Below are 25,171 nucleotides of genomic sequence, written 5' to 3'. Positions count from 1 at the left end.
AGGAAACAAAGAGGAGTCAAAATATATAATTCCCGCATGTATTTTTAACCTTCAGGACGTCAAAGCTCGAGCTCTGGAGTCAAGGCTCGAGCTTTACCTGCCAACAACTTATTCTGACATTGTAACGTGATTTTGACACATTTAGAGTGCGAATATCGAGATGGATATTATAGACAAAAACATTGGGCTTCGAGTTTTCTTTCCAGAGCCGCTGAGTTTACTTAATTTAGAGTTTTGAGTCAAAAGTTATACCTAAAATACTAAAGTAGGTCCAGAGTTTCCAGCAATGCTCGAGCCCTGAGTGGTTGTGCTCGAGTTTTCTGAGTTGGGCTCGAGCTTTGAAGCTTGGGCTCAAGCTTTGAAGCTTGGGCTCAAGCTCTGGGAGCAAAATATGTCTGAAACGTCTTTTTATTGATGGTGATCGATCCTTTCTTCAGTGTGCTCGATCCTAAGGTGTTGGGCTCGAGCTCTGAGGCTATGGATCAACTTTGCAATTCCAACACAAAATGTGCTCGAGCTCTTAGACAAAGGCTTGAGCACACTTAAATTAGGCTCGAGCTCTGAGTTCAAAGCTTGAGCTTTGACACTTGAATTCTTCCAAAGTTTACCATTTTGACTCTCGGCTTGCTATGAATACTCGACAACGACATGATAAACTTCATTATCAATCTTTTCATTATAAAAGCTCGGTTTTAACCGTTTCTTTGGAAAATCACCTAAAAATACGAAATAAACATAAATCAATATAAAACAGGATAGATATATCACTTTAGGTCTTAACATATGCATATTTAGGTACTCGAATATGCAATATTCAGTGCTCATCACACCCTCAAACTTATATATGGCTAGTCCCTTAGCAATACAGAACTAAAAAGCTGTTTTCATGGGAATCACGGTTGCATTTAGCCTATCAACAAGCCTTTAAACCCCTACGTTACCCCTAGTGCACGAGTTATAGTCTCGTGAGGGTATCCAGTGAAGATACCTACAAACTTCTCAAATCAGTGCCTTAATTGCACGATAATCTCATTCAAACCTATTTTCATATCATAATGTCCCAGTAATGCATCAGTCAGTCAATTACAACAAGTATAACAAGTTATATTAATCAGGAAAAATTTTAAACCTTCAATCTCAATTTAGTAACTATGGTCCCCACATATCAGTTTAATTATTTATTCAACAATCTTAATCCCCGAAATCATTTTTATAGTGAATTCACAGTTTTAAACATGTGGCTTACTATCCATACTTATATTTGACTCATGTCATTCCTCAATTCACAGATAAACTTTTTAAATTTTGATACCCAAGGTATTTTTATTTTTATTTTCTACTAGTATGCATTTTTTAAAAAGGATACTGTGTAATGTTCAGGTCTATTAAGCTTTCTAAATCACCTATGTAACGAACTTTCGGCCAATAACTCCCAAACCAGTTGGTCTTAGGGCACATTACAAGAAAATTGATGTTTTACGACTGTAATTGACGACATGCATAAACAATAAGCCTTCTTATGTGCTAATTTATGACTTATGTTTCAAGCAAGTCATTAAAAGCTAAAACATGGTTATATTAATGACTAGCACTTAATTGCCCTTTGAATTTTCTTTTTAAGACCTGCATTTTATATTATAACAACTTGTATGCTATATCGTTAATATTGTGCCCAAAGTTTATGTAAAGACCACCACTTCCCCTTTAATAGTTGGGCCCAAAATTCCTTTGAAGACCCATTTTCCCTCCTATATGACTACAAGGAAATAATATTCCCGCACTATAAGGGCCTGTTTGGCATGTGTTTTACTTTGGTGTTTTTGTTACAGGGCTCCATTTCAGGCCCAAAAACATGTTTGGTAGTACTTGTTTTGTTTTAAACAGTACAAAAATATTGTTTTAAACAGTACACAATTTGGGCCCAAAAGTGAAACACCGAAACGGTGTTTTTTTGTTGTTTCTGAACTGTAGCCCAATAATAAGCACTGTAGCGGTTAAAGTAAATGGGTCTAGCACTGTAGCGGAGGAAGTAAGTTTAAAACGCGTTTGCAACATTTGGCCTGATCTTTTCTCTCTCCTCTGAAACCCTAGAGAAGAGGCGACTGCGATACTGTGAGTACTCTCTCTATCTCTTCTATTTCGCTCCTGTTTAAAGTTTCCTTTGATGTTGCTTTACTTCCGAAAACCTCTTTCCCCAGACAATATCCATTTAAAGGACCATCTAGTTGTGGGTCTGCAACACTTCTATTGTATTAAGGATTTCTTTTTCTGGCAGGCTATTTCTAAGTTTTTATAAATATACATAGATATATATATATATGTGTGTGTGTGATTGTGTGTGTTCTCCAATATTCAGCGTCTTTCTCTCGTCTGCAATTTCATTCTAAGCTGGAACGAAGGTAATTCGAAACCAACTCCTTATGCATATCTTGCTGCTCTTCATTATTATCTTCTCTAATTTTAATTTACATAAAATTAAATTGTATGACTTGTTGACTCTGATTTCAAGTCCTATCTATTTTTGAGGTTGTTCATGTTATGGAAAATTTGCTTCTTTTGTATATGTATTTATGCTGACTCGAATATTGTAGCGATATGATATTGGGGAGGTTCTATTTGTTCATGTACTTGATCTGTGAATTACTTTTCCGAAATTAATTTTCATCCAAATTGTGAAATTATCAAAGATTTTTTTATTTGAAATGTTTTGGTTTTTGTTTCAATTTATGAATTTGGCACTTCAATTTTATTTGGAAGAAAAAGGATTTGCTTCTTACACAATGGATCAGTTACACCAGAAAATGAAGAAAGAAATATAAACAAATAGAGTCCTATCTATATATGAACGATGAGTAGAATTAATCCATTTTCTTTTCGCAATTTTTTTTTTCCATTGCTTGTCGGGGGCAGGAAACGGGTTAGATTTATGAATTTCTTAAAAAGAATGCTGAAATGGGCAAGGTTTTATATATAATTGGGTGCTGCTTCTTACCAATTTTTGTTTTTCAATTTATTGCTTATGCTACTTGGGTGCTGCTTATGCTACTTGATTGTATTCTGTGATGGTTACGATTTTGGCATGTGCATTCTTTATTTTTGTATGTGGATCTCATGATCTTGAATTCTAGTTTTGATGCGGAACGGAAAGCTTCATCTTTTTTAAAGCGGTCAAGATGCCTGATTTATCCTATTAAAATTACCACAATTTTTTATTTCTGAAATAATAAATTAATTGGGTGCTAAGTGGTAAAGTTGATACTCTATACTTGGATTTGTGCCGTGCAGACTGTGCTGTTGATATTGAATTTAAGCCGAGACATATTGTGGGGCTGAGGGTCCTATTTAGTCCTTGTTGTTTTTGTGGGATGCGTTCAAACTTTTGAATGCTTTCTAATACAATGGTACTTATAAAAAGAAGGATATTTAATAGAAGCCGATGAGGTCTCACATTTTGATGCTGATGTTGAGTCCTTATAATTTAAAGCTATGAAACCCAGGTTCATTATGTAGTGTTGTGTGCCTAATCTTTCAAACGTCTAGGCTTTAATGATTTGGGGTCCCTTATGTTCATCGATTTGCAATTTTCTCAATGGAATTGGATTGATCCTTGGATTCAATACAGATCTATCTACCCAATTGCGGCCATATAAACCACAACATTCTCTTCCTCTTCGCAACCGTTTACTCCCCCACTCACGGTTTCACAGAGCCGCATAATTGCCCTCTACAACACTCGATTATTCGCTCTCTTCTCGTAAGAGTATAACCCTCTTCTCTCTATATATATATATCTTTATATGTATATATGCATGTGTATGTGCAAAATCTTCGTTTAATTTATTAGTTTGTGCCAGAGTGCATCGGAACTTTTCGTTCCTCGTTACAATCATGTTATCATGATTTTTTATCCGAAATCTTTTTTTATTATTTTTGAATTTTTAGACATCTTTATTTCGCTTAAATTAGTTTCTTGATTTCTATATTGATTTAGGTATGGCTAAATCACAAATATGTGACACTCTGTGGGTGCCAATTGTGTGAGGAAGAATTCATTTACCAATTTGGGAAGAGAGAATTCATGACTTTGATATCATTTTTTATGATTGATTGCAAGATGGTCTTGTTATAGTCACCTTTTGTCTTTGGTTCAAATTCAAGATCAATGGTTAACTTTAAAGATGACAATGGTTAGCTTTGTAATTGTTTAAGAACTTAAGTATTTATCGGAAATTTGAATACTAGATGATATATGCGTGTTTATTGAATTGCATGTAGAATATTGAATAATTTTTTTTATAATTTCAGGTTCGGAATCGTTTGGGTTTGAAGAGGTTGATTTTGTAAAATTTTCAAAGGTAAATACTCAAAACTTGATGTGTACATAACATACAATAAGTATAGTATATATAGTATAATAAATTATTGTATTATTTTCTTTAATTTTATCTTCCATGTTGTACACTTGTACACCCTTACTATGAAAAATAGAAATTTGTTTAAAAAAAACACTTATGAGAATAGTGATTTATATTCATCTAATCTTTTTGTTCAGGAGTATGTGTTATTTTAACTAAGTGGGTTATCTAGATAAGGTTTGGCTTGGAGAACTGTTTCGATTCCTATTGTTATGCACCTGTTATTTTTTAATTTTTAAGCATAAATTACACTCATTTTCATCTTTTTATTTCTGTGTAGTTAGATTGTATCTATTGCTTAGTGTCATGATATAATCCTGTTTAGTTTACCACTAATGTTTTGTGTTGTTCTTGATTACCCATAGTTGAAATTGTGTTTCTTTATTTTTTATATTTTGATTCAGTATTCTTTATTAAATGTGTGAACTTCTCCAGCACTTATGCCATATTAACTATATGTACGTTTCCTAGGAACTAAGTAAAACCTAAAATCATAAGCTCTTTCTAGCAAATGTATAAAAGGGGAATAAACATATTCTAATAGTATAAACATTCATGAATCAGTAGTTGTGATAGAGTAACTTTAATACCATCAATAGTTTTTCCTAGTTTAATATTATTTTTTTTTGTTATTAATTATAGTGTTGTTATTAATATGTTAGATGAATATGAATGTTGAGAATGTGGAACAATGCGGTGATTCTCTCACAGTTGAAGAAGTGGTTGAAGTTACGAATGATGGAAAATTGTTATAGGATGAGTCACTCATTGAAAAATTCGCGAATATTATGGTGGAAGAAGTTAAGGCTAATAATCGCAGTGGCACAACATTTAGTAAAAGTGGTTGGAGTAATTTAGTCAAACAAATGAATGTTCAAACGGGGAGAAAATTTGGTTTAACCCAACTTCGGAATAAGTTTAATGGTTTGAGGAAAATTTATACTGAGTTTAAGAAATTATTATCGGAGACTGGCGTGGGATATAACCATGAGACGGGCATGGTTATAGTTGAAGAAGAGAGATGGGACAGGTTGTGCAAGGTTAGTAATTTAATTATTAGTCATAAATAAATAATAAAATCTTGTATATTATTGGTTATGTGGTTAATATTGTCCCAAAATTTGTAGGTTGTTACGAATGCAAATAAGTATAAAAAGTATGGATGTAAGCATTTTGACAAGATGTCGACTATATTTGGGGACACATATGCAAGAGGGATGCATGCCCACCCATCCACTACAGCACCACCCACAATCATTTTGCCCACTCCCAATGATGACGATGATGAGGAAGAGGGTTGTGAGGTCAGTCCCCCACCTTTACGTAAAGGTAAGAAAGCCAAAAGAGATGCTTTATCTCCTGGTATAGTTGCACTCTTGTCAAACATGAATGAGAATTCTGAGAGGAGAGCTGAGAGAATGGAAGCTGCAATAGAGAAAGCAGCTAAAGCATCTTCTACTTCTACTCGTGTATCTTCATGTGAGAAAGGAGATGATGAAGTTCTCTCTCCCTCAAAAAAGGATAGAGATTATGAAATGTTTGACGCCTCCATGCTCCTTTTACAAAAAATACCTGGAATTGAGATGGCCCAATTCGCTAAGGTATCGAAGTTATTACATGATTCTGAGAAGTGGCAGAAATTTTTTCTTTCGGCACCTGAGGATGTAAGAATTGGTTGGGCACTGAATGTTTGAGTTTTTCTTTATGGATGATTGTGTTTTGTGTCATCGTTTAACTTATTACTATCTCACATTTGGATGACTGTAATAACTTAAATACTTTTATTATCTCACATTTGGATGACTGTAATAACTTAAATATTTTTATTATCTCACATCTGGATAACTGTAATAACTTAAATACTTTTATTATCTCACATTTGGATTACTGTAATAACTTAAATATTTTTATTATCTCACATCTGGATTGCTGTAATAACTTAAATACTTTTATTATCTCACATTTGGATGGCTATAATAACTTAAATACTTTTATTTCTTGGATGCCTGTTAGTACTCAAATACTTTAATACCATTATTTAAATGTTTGTTTTATTATTTAAATGTTTTGTTTATTATTTAATTGATTTGCTTATTAACTTAAATGCTTTGCTTGTATTAAATCTTTAAATAGGGCAATGGATGTGTGGAACAATATAAGAAGAATAATTTAATTATCTGACGATGAGGAGGATAATGAGAGTGTCTTAATATTTGCTGCTCTTTTAGAAGAGCAGAACTTCTATCAAAAGAAGCGTTGTAGGGATTCCATTTTACAAGGGGAAACATATGTTATGGAGATTTTAAACGGCCATAGAGAAAGATGTTATGAAAATTTTAGGATGTACCCTGAAGTTTTTAGAATATTGTGTAGTACCCTGAAAGGTATAGGGCTAAAGGATTCTAAATTTTTAACTGTTTATGAACAAGTGGCAATCTTTTTGCTCACTTTATCTCATAATCAAAGGAATCGTGTTGTAGCAGAGAGATTTCAACACTCCACTGAAACCATTTCTAAACACTTCCATGCTGTGTTGCATGCAGTATGTCAGTTGGGCACCCATATCATTACCCCTCCTAATTTTTCTGTGATTCCGAATAAGATTAGAGAGTCTTCTAGGTTTTACCCTTACTTCAGGCATTGTGTGGGAGCTATAGATGGAACCCACATTCCTGCAACTCTGCCAACAAGTACACAACTTCCATTTCGTGGTAGAAAGGGTTATACCACACAAAATGTAATGGTTGTATGTGACTTTGACATGAGGTTCACATATGTGCTAGTTGGGTGGAAAGGCTCAGCTAATGATTCGAGAATCCTAAATGAGTGTACTGAAAATGAGGCAATGAACTTTCCAGCTCCACCAGCAGGTAATATTTTTTTATAAATTCACTTAATATATGGTTAGTTTATCATACTGTATATATCTTTATGTATTCTAAACATGGCAGGTAAGTATTATTTGGTGGACTCAGGGTATGCCAATAAGCCTGGTTATTTGGCCCCATTTCGAGGTCATACTTACCACTTTTAGGAATACCGTAGGACTAGACAACCTCGTGGTCGGGAGGAAGTGTTTAATCATAGGCATTCATCTTTGAGAAATATAATTGAGCGATGCTTTGGGTTATTGAAGATGAGATTCGCTATTTTAAGGGCAATGCCTCCTTATAAGTTTTCAACACAAGTATTGATTGTAATGGCTTGTTGCACATTACATAATTTTATCAAAAATCAGCATCAGCCTGATGACATATTTGATGGTAATGATCCTCCTCAAAGTGATGGTGAAGATGATGAGATTGTTGAGCATGTGCCTTCGGCTCAGCTTCGAGAAATGGATCAATTGCGTAATACTATTGCTGATCAGATTTGGAATTCTCTTTAGCACTCTTGATCCTTTTGAAGGTGATGGTATATTTTTTTCTTTTATATGTAATATATTTGTTGCTATTGTGAGCTTGCAATATATATATGTAATATAAATATTTTTTGCAGATATATAATTCAACTTAAATGCTATTATTGCAGATATGAAGTGTGTTGATGCTCTCTTGAAGGCCACATGTGCTGTTATGAAAATGATGTATCGTTGCCATTGTTATCCACTTTATGAACTTCTTATTAATTTTTAGTGACAACTACGTATTGTTAATGCTTTGTTCTAAACATTTTATGTACAACTTAAACGTGTTTAATTTATTGGTTGAATATTTCAGGACTTGTAAATGTTATACACTCTATTTCAATTATGCTTTCAATTGAGTTTGTTTTTATTTTAATGTTGTGTTGGACTATACAGGTATCAGGATAACAAAATTGAAGCAGGTTATTGTAAAGAACTTGTAAATAGGTTATTGCAAATTTTTTTTACAAATGTTGACTCTCATGTAGTATAATAAAATGTGACTAGAGATTATTTATTTTTAATATTGAGTTGGACTATACAGGTATAATGATAATAAAATTGAAGCAGGTTATTGCAAAGAACTTGTAAATAGGTTATTGTAAATTTTTTTACAAATGTTGACTCTCATGTAGTATAGTAAAATGTGACTAGAGATTATTTATTTTTAATATTGAATTGGACTATACATGTATAATGATAATAAATTTGAAGTAGGTTATTGCAAATAACTTGTAAATAGGTTATTGCAAAAATTAATATATATATAATTTGGTGGGGGTTTACATTTTTTTACAAAAGAGAAGGCAAGAATCTATATTATGGAGTTAAATTCCCACCAGTGCAGACTTACAAGAGTCGAAAATTATTATCAGAGCTGTGTAGTATTTTTTTTTTCTTCTTTCGCTAATGCGAAAAATGAGCAAAATGAATGAAATACAAACCTATGGACAATCATCACCAAAGGAACAAACTATACCAAGAAATTTCAAATAACTTGAAGTGTAGTTTCAGATCAAGATAACATGCAAAATAGTTGAAATTATTGGTTCAATTATTAGAACTAAGATTCTACATTTTCGCTAAAGCAGTTGCTTCTGTAATTACACTTTGGCTATATATATATATATATATGTTTGTGTGTTCAAATTTCAATAAATTTATTAAAAATATATAGACTATTTATATAGAAATAAATTTATAAATAAATTTAAAATTTATAAAAATAAATTAAAAACAATGATAACCAAACATAATTTTTATTTCTGTTTTATTTTGTTTACAACAGTTGGAGTTACCAAATATGTTTTGTTTTTAAAATTCTTGAAACGCATGACTTACCAAACGTGTTTTGCATATTTTTGTTTCCCACATTTCTACAGTAAAACATCGTTCCCAAACGTGCTTCCGATTTTTGCCAAAACACTCTAATAGTAAAAACGCTATTTCTGTTTTAATCAAAAAAATAAAACTGCTAAAATAAAACGCATGCCAAACGGGCCCTAAGCCAATAATACAAACGAGTGTTTGTTTTCCTTCTGTAAACCCTAAATAGACTTGCTTCAAATTCCCAAAAAAACAAAACAATTCAGCCATTTTTGGCAGAGCCCTCATCTACACCATCACGGGAAAAAAAAAAAAAAAAAAAAGTCGAAACTGCCATCTGAAGAATAGAAAAATGAGTTTACGCTTCAGAGATACAACCCGGGATAAACAAAAGGAGGATGAGCCACGGTGGTCTCCTATTAAGAAGCAGTGAATCCGTGTCTGGTGAAAGAGAAGAGAAGGAGTCTCTGACCTAAAGTCACTAAGATCGTAAAGATTGATTTACAGAGAAATGGCCCGTATCGGCGACCAATTCCTTACCTTCCTTTGCGCCTATCACGCTGAAGGATGTTTGTCTACGGATTTGAAAAATTGAGGATCACGGTCATCGCCTCTTTCTCGGCTTCCACTAGGTAAATATATCTTCTTTACTCAATACGCTCTTTCAGATTTTCAGTTCCTATCAAATTGGCATGCGATCTCTCAGACAGAACATGGTAAGATTTCCTCTACTGCTTTCTTTCCCAAACTTTTCTAGTTTTCTTGAATTTGTTTTGTATGTATTGAGATTCAAATATGATTTACATATTGCTTCGAGTGAAAATTGGATGTGTCACCTACAGATCGAGAACAAAAAGAAAAAAGGAACCTCACCCCAACAATTAAGGTCTAGTTTGGGTGATTCAGAGTTATCTGATGTATCAAGTCTTCTTCCTTCGAGTGAAAATTGTTTGCTTAATAACAAATTTGTTTTGGGGAAATTAACAAAAAATGAACAAGTGACGTTGTTCAATTGAAATTTTGATTTCTCTTTGTGGAGATTGGACATCTGATCTAGTTGTTTAAGATTTTCAAGACCTGCTCGATCGCTTCGGGCACCACCCTCACCTTTTCCTCTTCACAGAACTATAAGCTAGGTGTACCTACCCTCGCCGAAGGTAACCTTTCAAATGTCCTCACCACTAAAAATAAAAGGAATGATTTTTTTTTAGGAAGGGGATTATATGAAGCACAATATATTTGGAATGCATTTGAGAGACATGAGGCTATGGGATTCTTTACTTATTGCAGAGAAATCAGTTCATAAATTTAATTGACAGAATCTTAATATGTTGTTGAATTGCATTTCTAAAAGAATTTAAAGGTCTAAAAGCAGTATCGCTTTTTTTACCTTTGGAAAATTTAAGTGATATATGCTGTGTATGTTTATTAAAGAAATTTTATATTATGTCAATCATATCTTTAACTTGGTTCAATTATAATCTGTGCATATCTTTAACTTTCAAACTGTTTCATTCAAGAGGAAGTTCTAATAGTAATTTTTGCCACAACTGGCATTATTCGTTGTAGAAGATGTCGCACATTTGTGAATCCCTATGTGACCTTCACAGATGGTGGAAGAATGTGGCGTTGCAACATTTGTGCTTTGCTTAATGACGGTAAATTAACAACTAACTTGTTTACTTAATAACTGCAAATTTACAATCAATCCGTAAACACAGCAATATGATTTATTATTTGGAAGTGCTGGGGCTTTATAGAAGCAAGATTTTTGAACATTGAATTCTGTCATGAACATTTTTGGGTTCTTCAGAAAGTAGCGGAGGGTGCCTTGTTTAATAACCCCCTTTTTTTTTTTGGTACATTCATTCAGGTACATGGATGCTATGGACTTTGGTGTTTTGAGTGACATGCCTGATATTAGAAAGAAAGCTTGTCGTAAATTGTTTAAGTAACAAGTAATTTTCTGTTCCATTCTAATGATTTTAATACTTGGATTTGAGCTACTTAATTTTTCTGAGTATTTGTTTCTCCTTGTCTTTTACGATTGCTTCCGCTTATAAGCATGGGAAATTTGGCATTTCTACTAGAAAGTTGGACGAATCATGAGTTATTGGGGAGATTTTTAGAAAATCTGATTAAATTAATCAGGCAGAAAGTTTTAGAGCACACGAGATGGTGGTTAAGATAAAAAATTCTGAACCTGGTTAGTGAAAATCACTTGCTAATCTTTCAAATTATATAAAGATAGAAATTTGGCATCATTTAACCAGTTCAAAGAGATTGTTGATGAGATGCAGAACTGAAAAGAAAGAGTATCCTGAACTTCCACTAGATTGGTCGTTGGTTTTTTATTTCTCTCTTGGTTTCTAAAATATATTTGGTATGGAATGTATGTCTGTGACATATTTGAAAGAATGTGTTCGGTTCTGCATTTGTTATAGTCATCAAACGAAGTCAACGTCCTTGCATAAACTGATTTATGCTAAAGCAAAAATAAGATATTATGTGAATTAATGGATCAATTTAAAATGAATAGAAGTGGTATAGGTGCAGTAGTATTTTAGATAAGTGTGCACTTAAATTAGTGTAATACAATGAAATGCTCATATCTCTGATAGTAGTTATTAAAAAATATTTCTTTCAGGAGCTTCATCGGGGCAAACTTTTATCCAGTTACGAGGATATGGTACATTGACTTAATGGCTATTAGTTTCATTAGAAACATGTCTCATCTTAGATCACAAGATTGAATGCAGTTAAATAAACAGCCTTCTAATTGAGTGAGTACGCATTTGTTTTTAAGTTGGAAACTTAAAATTGCAGCATTGAAGGAACATCATTTTTTCAAAATTGTTTCATTGTCCCCAAATTATGAAGTGTACCAATAACAGAACTCTGAAGATATATGTCCATGTTAAACCACATGAATTAACTGCTGTGGACCGTCAAAGATTTTCACTTTGAACCATTGTATTACTAGTGCAGGATTTGGAGGAAATTAGTTTATATCCATGAGGATGGCTGACCTTTCATCTTAGATCACCAATCACATCAAGAATATAATGTATGTTTTTGTACATTCATTTTTGTATATCTGTATGTCCTCTCTTTCGCCTTTTCCTTCCCCCTACTTTTTTAAGGCTTTTTAATATTTTCGTTATGTGACACAATTAAATTACTAAACTTGATATTTCTTTTTTGTTACAGAATGTGATTGAAAGATCGATTCTTACCGTCAAGATATTGTACGGACAAGAGGGAGCTAATATATATTCAAAATTGATGGTTATGTTCTTATTTTGCAAAAGATGATTGTTTCTTTTCGAATTTTGTGGTTTAGTTTTTATTCCTTGTTGACGTCATCATAGTGTCTTAATATATATATAAATATTTTTTTTTGACACGATACTAGACTTGATATTTTTGGTTTAACGAAAAGTAATGGATTTTTGTTATTTTTACTAATACATGTTATGTTGCAAGTGGCTATATGATATAATGTGCGCCTTATTTTTTCAAATTGAAGACAGGTATCATTTGTAATATTGAACACAGGTACAGGTGCAAGACAGATTGTTAGTTCCATTGGAAAGAAAAGGGATTTTATTTTTATTTATTTTATTTTTTATAAAAAGAAACCCCTCTTGACGACATGCGATGGACGTCATGATAGGACATAATAGTATAGTCGTTAAAAAGGCAAACACAAACCCAACATGCTTCGTGTGTCGTAAATGTGTGCATAGACGACTTTCCAATCATGTTGTTAAAAAAGTGCGTATTGACGACGCACGAGAAGAGTCATAAATGTTTGAAAGCAAAATTCATTTGGTTGTTTAACGGCGTCACATTTTAGTATTAATGACTTGTAAATCACACCATGAATAATATAGACTTTTCACGGCTTATTCAGTAAGAGCATGTGTATGAATGTCGTGAAAACCCAATAACGACTTGCATCGCATTTCGTTAAAACCTTTTTCCTTATAGTGGCATTAAGTGATAAAGCACCCTTCCAGACCTAATTGTTCAAGTAATCTAGGCAACCTAAACTCCTTATGTAATACCCCTAGTTTTAAAAATGATATAATTAGAATTTAATGATTTTATTTTCTTATTTTTCGGTGCTTATGTGGCTATGTGTTTATGTAGCTTAATGATATGTGTTTAATTGTTTAATTGATTATTTGACTAGTTGTAATTGTTTAATGTTAATTGTTTAATTGTTTAGCTTGGTTTAATTGTTTTAAATTGAAATTGTTTTGTATAATTGTTTAAATTGCTTTACTTATTTAATTAAAAGTAAATATTTATATTATTTTTATTTTTAAACGAAGTTGGACTTGGAAAGGATTAATGGACTATTTGGATAGTGTAAATGGATACAGTTTTTACTCATGGATGGATATACATATATATATGGGTATATATGTATTTTGGGTTAGTTTAATTATTAGTAATTGTTAATAATTAAATTAGCGTCATTATTTGTTATATATATATGTAATATCAAGTTTTAAGGTTTTAGATATATTCATTAAAATTATCGACTTGTATACATATATGTATTTTATATTTTATTTCTGTGTTTTCTTTGCCGACTCCTCACATGAATAGAATTAGGTTAAAACTATTTTACCTATATATATATAAATATATATATATATATATATATATATATATATATATATATATTTATATATCGTATTATGTCCGCTTAGGGTTTAAAACACAAAGCCAATTCAAGAACAGTAAAGGTTGAGAGAAAACAGAGAGAACGAGTTGGGGTTTGGCCAAGAACAAGGGTTGAACTGAGGAGGGGTATTGGACGCTTGCTCGTGGGTTGAACCTAGGGCAACAAAGGAGTTGACAACAATCAGAGGTCGCCGGAAAGCCTAGACAGAGGACAGTTAAAGGTTTCAATTCAAAACCTAGAGGCAAGTTCTATTTCTTACTTTCTCTCTTTGACCTGTGTTCAGTGCATGCCTAGGTAGTCTCCAGGAACTTAACAGACATTAAAATTGATTATGTATGCATGTAATTCAGATGTTAAACTATATTTTATGTGTTGATTAATTTCAATGTAATTGTTGAACAAATTGTTTCATATTCTGCTTTAAATCTTGTAACGATGCATACTATGATTTAAAAGTTTCTGGGAGAGTTTTGGGATATAGACGGACCTCTGAAAACCTAAACAAGACATTATGGAGTGTTTTTAGTATCGTCGAAGGTGAAGACGACGACAGAAAGCAGGGACAGAGCCGGCTCCCAAGGGAATGGAGCCGGCTCCCTTAGATTTTTGGCCACGGTTCTCTGTGTGAGAGAGAGCCAGCTCCCTAAGTCACAGAGCCGGCTCCCAAGGTAGGGGAGCCGGATCCCTTTGTGTGGGAGCTTGCTCTCCACTTTTGAGAGCAAGCTCTCTTGCATAGTTACTTAATGGAATTGTTTTCAAGCACGGTTTTGATATTTTTGGGGTTCCTGTACTGTTCTAGGTTATTATTAAGGATTTTAAATATTATTTCATGATATATTAAAATCCCATAATGCATAATTAATGTCTATGTGTTAATGGATTGAATAGTGTGAAAGTTTGAACAATTTTGTATACTGTTAACGGATATGAGGATTTAATTGCTTAAACTGATTTTAGCAACTTAAATGACTGAGACATTATTTTTAAATCTATTTTGGATGCATAATATGGTCATATACTTATTAGATTTTATTATGCTTATTCTGGATTTTAATTGATGAACCATTAAGTTCTGTTCTGTCAATTACATGGATGTTATTTTGGAGTATAATTGATGAACTACTTATTTCTGTTTTATCAATTATTAGACTGTTTTGCGGATTTTAATTGATATTTAAATTTAGCATTTATTGTATCAATTATTGGATTTGTGGATTTATTTGATGTATTACTTTGGATGTTGTATCATTTATGGATTTTGTGAATTATATGCACCGGTATGGGACGGTGACATATTAGGGATGGATTAGATCAAACTGCTAATTCCTACCTATTCATGCATAATGGAATGGATTTATAAAAAATGTAAATCCTACATATTTTCATGTCAGGTCAACTAAAACAGTTGAATGACATGCCGGATATTTGTTTTTATATTCTGCATTAGGAAGGATATTATATATATATGATTATGGTACCATGATATGAACTTGAGTCTCAGGATCATGGTTAGGGTGCGTATATCGCCTTGGATGGATAATTGGAACATAGGTAGATGTTCCCTAGTAGGTCTAGGTGTACATGGCCACTTTATGTACGATTTACATGTTACCTCCTATTCAGGTTGAGACAGACTTATGGACTAGCGAGTGTCCTATAGTGTGTATTTATACATATATGGACTACTTAGCTATTGTTGGGGTTGTCTTGGATGTATCTGCGTATCGGGTCTTTGCTTGGACTGTAGTTAAAATAGAACTTGTTTGTGGGCCTGACCTACTATCATTTTTCAGGTATTCATCAAGAGTAGGGATCGTCTACTTCATTCTTCCGGATTGTCTACAGGAGGACTGGAAATCAAAGGAAGAGGATCTTTTGTTCGAAAGATGGTGACTGAATCCTCATCAATGACATCAATAAAGAAGCACTCATCTTTCTCTAAAGAATATGGAGTGGCATTGAAGATGTTTAATTTGAGCTTCATGTTCCCAAAAGAAATATCCATAGCCCCAGTCCTACAGTTAATGTTGGCATTTGCTGTAGCTAAAAATGAACGACTAAGGTCACAGGAATATATCTATTGGGATCGTGGGCAGGTTTTGTATCCAGGACAAGAAAATTCAACCGGAAAATAAAACTTGTCCACTTTAATAAGAACATCTTCAATGATCCCACGTGGTTACTTCATAGATTAATCAGCAAGTTGCAACACTACTGACGTTGGTTTAAGCTCTCCCAAGCCTAATTGCTCATACACCGAGTAAGGAAGAAGATTAACACTCGCTCCAAGATCAAGAAGTGCTTGATCTATCACATTATTTCTAATGGTGCACGAAATGGTAGGAGCACTAGGATCTTTGAATTTAGGAGGAGTGCTATGCTGAATAATTGCACTGACTTGCTCAGTGAGATAAATTTTCTTAGAGACTTGGCTTTTTTATTTTCTCTTTTGAGTGCACAAATCTTTTAGAAATTTAGCATAGGCAGGGATTTGATTGATAGCATCTAGGAGAGAAATGTTAACTTTTACCTGTTTGAAGACATCCATCATGTCTTGAATTTTCTCTCCTTACTTACCAAAATAAGAGGGTCCCTTGAGGCATTCAGAAAAGGCGCTCTTGGCTTATAAGCTGTCTTAAGGTTGGGAGTAGATGAAGAAGTGACTTCACCTTCAACTCCTTTAAAGCTTGATGGAGTATGATGTGAGGGAACTGTTGGGATTTATATGCCCTGGCATAGCAAATTCCTAGCTGGATTATAGTGACATATGTTCCTGACATATCTGAAATATTTATGATTTATATAATTGGTGAATTCAATGTATTATGTTTCGATTCACTATGAAATTGATAGTGTCCATATAATTACAAGAAATATTTATATATATGTATGTGATGACAATCAATGCATAATATATAAATAGTAATTATAAATTGTTCATAGTCGGTAATTATGGATGGACTCATAATTAATTAAGACTTGAACTGGATCCGCGTTAGGTTGAGATATATTGCGAGAGCCGTCGTATGCAATTACTCCCTATCACCGTCATGGCATTTGACTCTTAAGCATGAGAAAAGTATAGACTCTTTTATTAATTAATAATTACTTTGATTTGTTCGGCGGATTCTTCGGGATCCTTAGACCGACACTTTGGGTAGTTGTGTAATTAATAGTTAGAGGGTTATATTTTCAATATTTGCATCATTGCTACTTGTATTTATTTTGTATTGATTATGGTTGATCACAAAGTAAATTCGAAGGCCTTCGTGTGTTTTTAGACAAAATGATTTATTATATATTTATTTATTTAAATTATTATTTTTGTCAAACAAATGTTTTATTGTGATCGAGCCAGAAATAATCAAAGGTACCAAAATAAATATATTAATTAAGTAGTCGGATTGATGGCTATATTTATCCGATAACTAATTATGCATAGAGGGGTCAAAGTGCAATATTGACTTAGAGGTTATTTATTATTTAATTGGAGTTCAATTAATTTCTTTTAGTGGAGTAGAAATTAATTTATGAATTAATTGAATTGGGTCCATGGACCGGGCCAATTATTAATTCATTGTAGCCAATAAAATAATAGGCCCAATGGATTCTCACTCATAGCCCAACTTGATATTGGAATCATATTAGATTTGAGACATATGAATTAGAGATGGAGAAGGATTTGTTGTTTCCTTTTCTTTATTTTTATGTTGCCTATAAATATACATGGTCTATGTATATTTTAGGGGGTGATTTTTATGAGAAAAAAAAAGGAATAAATTTTCTCTCTCTAGAAAATTAGGGTTTATGTTCTCATCTAATGGAGGCTCCCATAAGCCTAGTTTTCCAAGGTCATTCATGGAGGCTTATGAGTGATTCCTAAAGGCAAAACAATTACCAAGAAGATGGAGATCCATGGAAAAGGTGTCTAGCAAAAGGGATCTACAATAAGTGAGAACATTCACTTTAGAGGAGAGATCTAAGGTTTACTCAAACCTTGATGTAAGTATTCAATCTTTTAATTGAATGATACATCATGTTTTATTTTTGCATAAAACTTGTCTCTATGTGATGAATCAAGATCTATGAATTTAAATCCTTCGAAAAGTTTTTAAAACTAGCACGTTTCCCAACAGGAACATCTGTGGGATGTGGAATTGGAAGAATGAGATTAATGGGAATCTTACGCTTTTCTTTTTCTACCTCTTTTTCCTTCACTTGATTATCAATGATCACTCCTCAAAGTAGTGATAGCATTAACTTGCTCATAACGAGAACATGAAGGAGTAGTCTCATCAATCATGTAAGTTTGCCTTTTTGAATTTGCAATTGGCAGGCTAGGCATATTTCCTTCCTCTCTTTGAGTCAACACTTTAACTATTTGCTCAACTCGAGTCTCTATCTTGGCTATAGATTGGGAATGTGAATGTACCAATTGAGTGGTGGAATTAAAATCATTAATTGTAGACAAAACCTTCTCTTCAAATTCAGACGAGTACCTATGAGGAGGAGGATCAGGATTAGCTTAGTTCTTAAATTGAGGAGAAGAGTAGATGGAAGATTGATTGAAAGAATTATTTTGCAGAGGATTAGATGAATTATGGTATTGTCCCTGAGATTAGGGAACAGTATTTTCTTAGCTTTGATTCTGCCATGATACATTGGAATATCTCTTCAGCTTATAAATATTGGAATTCGGATTGTAACCCGAACTGGAGAATATATCATTGGTTTGCACTAGTGGATTTTCAAAAGATTGACCCATTAGAGGAAAACTGTTAGCATAATGAGATGGATTAGCACAGACATAACACACCTTCTTTGGCAAAAAGGAGTGTTGAGAAGAACTAAGAGTACTGACAACTGACAAAACTTGGTCAAACTTTCGATTCAACACTTTCATTTGAGTGGCGAGCTCTCTAGATTTTTCTGTCTCATACAAACTTTCAACCTTATGGATACCAGGACTGGACCTAGACCTAGAGGAAAAAGCATGTTATACAGAATTTTCACTTAGGGCCTCAAACAGTTCCCAAGCATCATTCAGGCTCTTATGAAAGAAACCACCATTATTAGAAGCATCTACTATGTTCCTATGTGGATCATGTAATCTATCATAGAAGATTTTCACCAAATGTCATTTAGCAATATCATGGTGTGGTCACTTTCTTAGAAGATCATTGTATCTCTTCGAAGTATCATGAAGTTATTCACTCGGGATTTGAGATAACGTCATAATCTCTCTTCTCATTTGTGTGGTTTTACCCACAGTGTAGTATTTTTTTAAGAACTCTTGTTACAACTTATCCCATGTGCTTATGGAATTATGAGGTAGGGAGTGCAACCAAGTTCTAGCTTTGTCCTTAAGAGAAAATTAGAAGAGTCTCATCCTAAAAGCATCATCAGAAAGAGTAGACAACTTAGTAGTTGAACACAATTCCAGAAATTCATCTATGTGCTTATAGGGATCTTCAGTATCAAACCCATGGAAAGTTAGAAGCATTTCGATCATAGCTGGCTTGATCTCAAAGTGGGTTGCATCAGATTGTGGAAATTAAAAGAAACAAGGGGATGTATATGAGGTGGGAATGAAGTGATCCCTCAATTGTAGTTGTGGTAGAGGAATAGGTGCTTATGGCACATGTGCCCCATTACGATTATCACCATTATTAGCCATGTCTGATTTAGAGAATTCTCTTAACAATTTAGGCTAAGTTCAATGGTAATAAGTAAAAAGAAAAATTTCAAGCAAAGAAATAAATTAAAAAAAACTCACAAAAGGTCCTAATGTCGTAGCTTCTTCACCTTAAGCTTCGTCACCCTTTCTCCTTAATTCCTGTACTTGAAAAGAAAAAGAAATAAGGTGAGATATCAGAAAGTCGTAAAACTATAAATTAAACTAGAATTAATCTCGAACTCAAAAAATTGGTAACACAGTCCCCGACAACAGCGCCAAAAATTGATGTGTGTTTTTATTTATGAATAATAAAATACCACTCGCAATAGAACGAATCCTTGTACGATAGGGCTATGTTGATGGTGTCGAACCTCAAGAACTGTGGTGGTTTATCGAGCCTTCAATTAATACTATTTTAATTTAGAAAGGAGATTTGATTTGTTGTGTTGTGATGCAATTCAATGACATAAAAGAAAATAAACGGAATAAAATAATTGAGATCAAAAGAAAAAATACTTAGGGATTGACTTAACCACAAACCTCATACTATGGTCAACTATTCAACCTTGGGATTTCAATAATTATGTATCATATGGAATTAAACTCAATAACATTCGTTTAATTTAGATTTAACGAAAGATATTCCATAAATTTCAATTAACTATAACCTATCTTCGGTTGGCACGAATTATCTACCTACCTGCTTCTAACTAATTTTGCAGTATAACTCGTCTTCCCTAGGCATAGACTATGAAAACATTCATTAATGAAAAACGTTTGAACACCATTGCATGATCTCCATTCTTATGTCCGACAGGCCTCTACTAAATACCGTCCAATAAGAATGGGTGCAATATAATTTAAGAACAATTAAATATAACATAAGGTATTAATCATTCAAAAACTATGTAATCATTAAAAACCAATTGAATTAAGTCTATTGCCCAAACTCATGCAATCAAAATACATAATATATTAAATTCCTAAAGTATACAATAATCAAACCATAGTATTCACATTCGGGCTACATCAATGCCCAAAGAGAGGAATTAGCTACTCATGACGACGCAAGATATCATCTATGTTATTGTAGTCTTCATCGCCATGGACCGCCAAAACTCCTTTGGGATCTTCTTCTTCAAAACCCTAAAAGCCGCCGTGAGAGATAGATTAATAACTATGGAAGAGAGAGATTTTCTGTGGCCTTCTCCTCTTATTTTATAGTGGAGAACTAGTCCCAATCCCCTTTAGATTGGTTTTACAACTTTTGGTAACAATTGGGCCCATAAGGAAATAAAGAGGAGTTAAAATATATAATTCCCACATGTATTTTTAACTTTCAAGACGTCAAAGCTCGAGCTCTGGAGTGAGGGCTAGCTTCACCTGCCAACAACTTGTTCTGATGTTGTAACGTGATTGTGACACATTTAAATTACGAATCTCGATATGGCTATTAGAGATAAAAACATCAGGCTTCGAGTCTTCTTTCCAGAGCCACTAAGTTTACTTAATTTGGAGTTTCGAGTCAAAAGTTATGTCCAAAATACTGAAGCAGGTCCAGAGTTTTCAGCAATGCTCGAGCCTTGAGTGGTTGTGCTCGAGCTTTCTGAGTTGGGCTCGAGCTTTGAAGCTTGGGCTTAAGCTTTGGGAGCAAAATTTGTCTGAAACGTCTTTTTATTGATTTTTTTATGCTCGATCCTCTCTTCATGGTGCTCAATCCCAAGGTGTTGGGCTCGAGCTTTAGGGCTGTGGATCAACTATTCAATTCTGACGCATCATGTGCTCGAGCTCTTAGGCAAAGGCTCGAGCACCCTTAAGTTGGGCTCAAGCTCTGAGTTCAAAGCTCGAGCGTTGACACTTAAATTCTTCCAAAGTTCACCATTTTGACTCTTGGCTTGCTATGAATGCTCGGTAATGGCACGATAAACTTCATTATCAATCTTTTCATTATAAAAGCTCGGTTTTAACCGTTTCTTTGGCAAATCACCTAAAAGCACGAAATAAACATAAATTAATATAAAACAGGATAGATATATCACTTTAGGTCTTAACATATGCATATTTAGGGGCTTGAATATGCAATATTCAGTACTCATCAGCCGACAGCCGATAAGACATTTAAAAATGGGGGCATTGTTGACATCTTTTTTTGGTAAAATTGCATGTGTAGTGATGTGGCAATGTTTGAACTACAGGTGGATGGTATTTTCACGTGGATTAGAGTTGGAATTTCATGTAAGAGCGATAAAGATGAGAAAAGCCTTTAAATAAAGTGATGGATAGGGATCATAGTTTTAGTATTTATTTTTTAGTTGGTTTTAGTTAAATATTAGTAGTTATTCTTAAGATAGTTTAATTTAAATATATTGTTTGTTATGTTATAAAGTCATTATGTAAGTCAAGTACTTGAAATTAGGAGTTTGTTTTTACGTTATTCTACAAATAATTGTAGAGGTATGCTGTGTTAGAGGTATAGCACCCTCGGAATCATTTTATTATTGTTATTGCTTTCTCAAGCCCTTTCCCCAAATAGCATCCTTACTATTTTTCTCTCTCTCTATCTATCTCTATATTTTCTCCCATTTCTATTATCTCAATTGTTACTATATTTATTCACTGATAAAAGTCCTTTTAATTAAGACAATCCTGAACTTAAAAGAGGAGTTTTATTGTTCTCTTTCTCTTCGCATCGCCTGAAAGTCAACGTTCTCAAAGGGACTACAATTGACAAATTACACTCGAACCACATTGTTGGTTCTAACACTCCCACAATAGATCAATTTAGAATTGGCTCTAGCCAGCCGATTTTAGCGTCAACAATATCAAAACAATTAGGTAATAAATGAACACAGAATACAAAAGATAAACAAGAATAAATAATAACGCTGAAAAGAAACTAAATAATAAATCTTCAATTTAATAAAATAATCCTCCAATATAAATAATTCAAATCTTCTTATACTAGTAACCATCTAGATTACATCTCAGGAATTCATAGTGTAAACCCCTAATAAAAATCCCAAATAATCCAAATTGAAAACTGAAAGCATAAAATAGAATCATACGTAGAATCGGAAGAGTGAAGTAGATTGTCTCTACTCAACACGAACAACTTCTAAGTGTGGAACTAACGAACACCTGAAAAATAATAGTGGGTTAGGCCCATGAACAAGTTATCCTCTACTACATCCCAAATAGAGATCCGATACACGTATACATCCTAGTCAACTTAACATTAACTACATAGTTCGTATATATATAGATACACACTAAAGGACTCTTTTTGGACTATAGGGAGGCCTCAACCTGAATAGTAGGCAACATACAAAACGTACATATAGTGGGCATGAGTACTATGATTAACCAGGGTACACAACTATCCACTATATTCAGCTATGCATCCCAAACAATATACGCTCCCTAACCACTGATCCTGAGACTCAAGCTCATATCAGGATACATATCTATATATATATAAATTCATCATATCCATAACATAAAAGTAAACTATCCGCCATAGTCTTTCAATGGCATGTCATCCAACTGGTTTCGTGGCCTGACACGAATAAATGGGAATCAACTTGTAATATTTTCGATTTTTGTTATTTTTTATTTTTTGGAATTTTATGTTTTCACAAGGGCATTTTTGTCTTCTTTCTGTTTTGCGTATTGGATGCTATGGGGTGTGTCCGAGAGTTAGTTGGGGCATTTCTTTAAGTTCAGGACTCTTAGAAATGTAATGGTGGTCAATTTTACATTTTTTCATTTTTCGGACCGGACAGTCCCGGGCGGGACCCGTTACCGAAATTATTATGTACAAGAGTTGTGTCTCGGGTCATTTGTACACCATGCATAATTATTTTATGTATTAATTAATTATTTAGAAGCAAAATTGTGTGGTGGAAGAGTAATTAAAACATATGTATAAATTGTGGTGGAAAAATAAAAAGAAAAAGATATTTTAAGTGGTGAGACCCACCACTTCAATCCTTTAGTGGCCAAGAGGCCATTTGAAGTCTCAAATTCTCTCTCTCCCGTAAGCTCCCTTTTCTCTCTCTTTTCTTGTTCATTTTTTCTTTTTCTTTTCAAGCAAAATTCAAGCTTCAATTACTTTTTCATTCCTTGGAATTTTTGGGTGCCTTTTGTGGCAAATCGGAGAGTACGGCGAGATCTACGTGTTGATAGGAGCAGTTCATCACTTTGGCCAACCCTTGATTTTCGAATTTTAGGACCCATTTTGGGGGTTTTTGCATCTTAAGAAGTAGGGGTTTCTAATATACAATTTTCTTTGACTTTTGTAGGTTTTCTTATTAAAGTTGTTAAGTTGTTTATTAAATTATGAGTATTGTTTATGGTCATAGACATTTTATGTATAATGAGCATGATAAGGTGTACAATGTGTTGAAAGTGATATAAATTACTTGTATTGTTTATTGATTTTGATTATATGCACTTGAATGCTTGAATGTCAAATTCTATGTTGTCAAAATTGTTAATTGAGAGTTTATTAATTTAATTTTTCCAAAAGCATGCAAATGAGATATAGATGTATTGCATCGAATTGTGAACTTAACATGGTATGGTAATCAAAGCATGAAGCATTCATGCATTGTATTGGGCAAGAAAGTGAAAATTTGTTTTGAAATGAAATGAAATAATTTTGGAAAAATTGTTTTGAAAAGTGTTGGTGAAAACCGGACGCCTAGGAGACGCCTAGTGGTTCGTGGTGTTAGTGTAGTCTAGAGAGGCTAGGGATTGAATTAACTAGGCCGGATGCGACGCCTTAAAGGTACCTTGTGGTCGTGGATAGTTAGCCAATCCCCCTTTTTCATGACGCCTTGGAGGTGCCTTGGGTCGGATTACACTAACGGTTTAGAAGTTGAAAATGTATTGTTTCAGAAACGGGGAGTGACATTGCATGGCATGGCACATCATTGGTGTATTTGGTGCATTTAGTAGTTGGTTGATATATGTATGTTTGTTGATGATACAGTGGTTTTACTTGACTCCCGATATATGATCTCGTTCTCTTGTTTTCTATTCTTTATGTGGATTCACGGGGTTATAAGAGGTGTGTCTTAGACACTTCCTACTGAGCGTTTAACTCACCCCATTATTTAACATTTTTCAGGTTCAGGGAAAGAAGTGGCCCACCACAATTCTAGACGGGATTGGGACTTTTGTTTTGTTACATTTTGTGTATGGAGCCTAGATTCTTTAAAGTCCTAAATGTAACTCTTAAAAATGTAAAATTTGTAAATCGTTGAATCATGTATGAACATGTTGATATTAATTTTAAACAGATGTTGTAATCTATATTCATTAATCTTGCATGTGTATTGGATGGAATTATTCAGTTTTAAAGCTCCATGGTAGACCTTAGTGCACTCTCAGGTTCATAGCAGTCCAACAGCTAAAACTCAGCTCGAGGGGTCATTTCGGTCAATCGAAATGGCTGTTTCAGCCGACCAGTTCTTCCAGTAGCCTCAGCTACTGTAGAGGATCACAATCGGCCGAACCGGTTGGCTACTTCGGTTGACCAGTTCAAGAGGGCTCACTTCGGCCGACCAAAACTCCACTTCGGTCGACCGAACTGTGCTGCCTTGTTCCATTTTGTTCCTTTCTCCGGCATGGTCCATCCTACGTCA

The 25,171-nt window shown here is 33.7% G+C and overlaps 2 protein-coding genes and 1 long non-coding RNA gene across 8 annotated transcripts; all 3 read left to right on the top strand.

The window, feature by feature from the left end:
• The first annotated feature begins 4,162 nt into the window (after positions 1–4,162).
• On the top strand, positions 4,163–6,109 carry LOC132301540 (uncharacterized). The gene is made up of 4 exons (XM_059798782.1): positions 4,163–4,187; positions 4,306–4,355; positions 5,171–5,455; positions 5,543–6,109. Exons 1-4 carry the CDS (start codon positions 4,163–4,165, stop codon positions 6,107–6,109), a joined length of 927 nt encoding a protein of 308 aa, XP_059654765.1.
• A 647-nt stretch (positions 6,110–6,756) lies between these two features.
• Positions 6,757–7,449, top strand: LOC132301539 (protein ALP1-like). Its single transcript, XM_059798781.1, has 2 exons — positions 6,757–7,285; positions 7,367–7,449. Exons 1-2 carry the CDS (start codon positions 6,757–6,759, stop codon positions 7,447–7,449), a joined length of 612 nt encoding a protein of 203 aa, XP_059654764.1.
• A 1,856-nt stretch (positions 7,450–9,305) lies between these two features.
• On the top strand, positions 9,306–24,827 carry LOC132300402 (uncharacterized). 6 transcript variants are annotated; one of them, XR_009480419.1, is made up of 6 exons: positions 9,308–9,779; positions 10,717–10,805; positions 11,021–11,105; positions 11,795–12,214; positions 12,358–12,435; positions 24,655–24,827. It is a non-coding gene; the product is annotated as an uncharacterized LOC132300402 (long non-coding RNA). The 6 variants fall into 6 exon arrangements; XR_009480420.1 differs by lacking the exon at positions 24,655–24,827 and having other exon boundaries at positions 9,309–9,779; positions 11,795–11,930; positions 12,131–12,214; positions 12,358–12,639; XR_009480417.1 differs by lacking the exon at positions 24,655–24,827 and having other exon boundaries at positions 9,310–9,779; positions 11,795–11,930; positions 12,136–12,214; positions 12,358–12,639.
• The last annotated feature ends 344 nt before the right edge of the window (positions 24,828–25,171 follow it).

This window comes from Cornus florida, unplaced genomic scaffold, assembly GCF_030987335.1.
Source record: "Cornus florida cultivar Cherokee Brave unplaced genomic scaffold, ASM3098733v1 CherokeeBrave_3.0.0_Hap2_Chr03, whole genome shotgun sequence".
NCBI classification, from domain to species: domain Eukaryota; kingdom Viridiplantae; phylum Streptophyta; class Magnoliopsida; order Cornales; family Cornaceae; genus Cornus; species Cornus florida.
The sequence above is the reverse complement of the archived record's forward strand: the minus strand, read 5'-3'. Positions and strand labels throughout refer to the sequence as shown.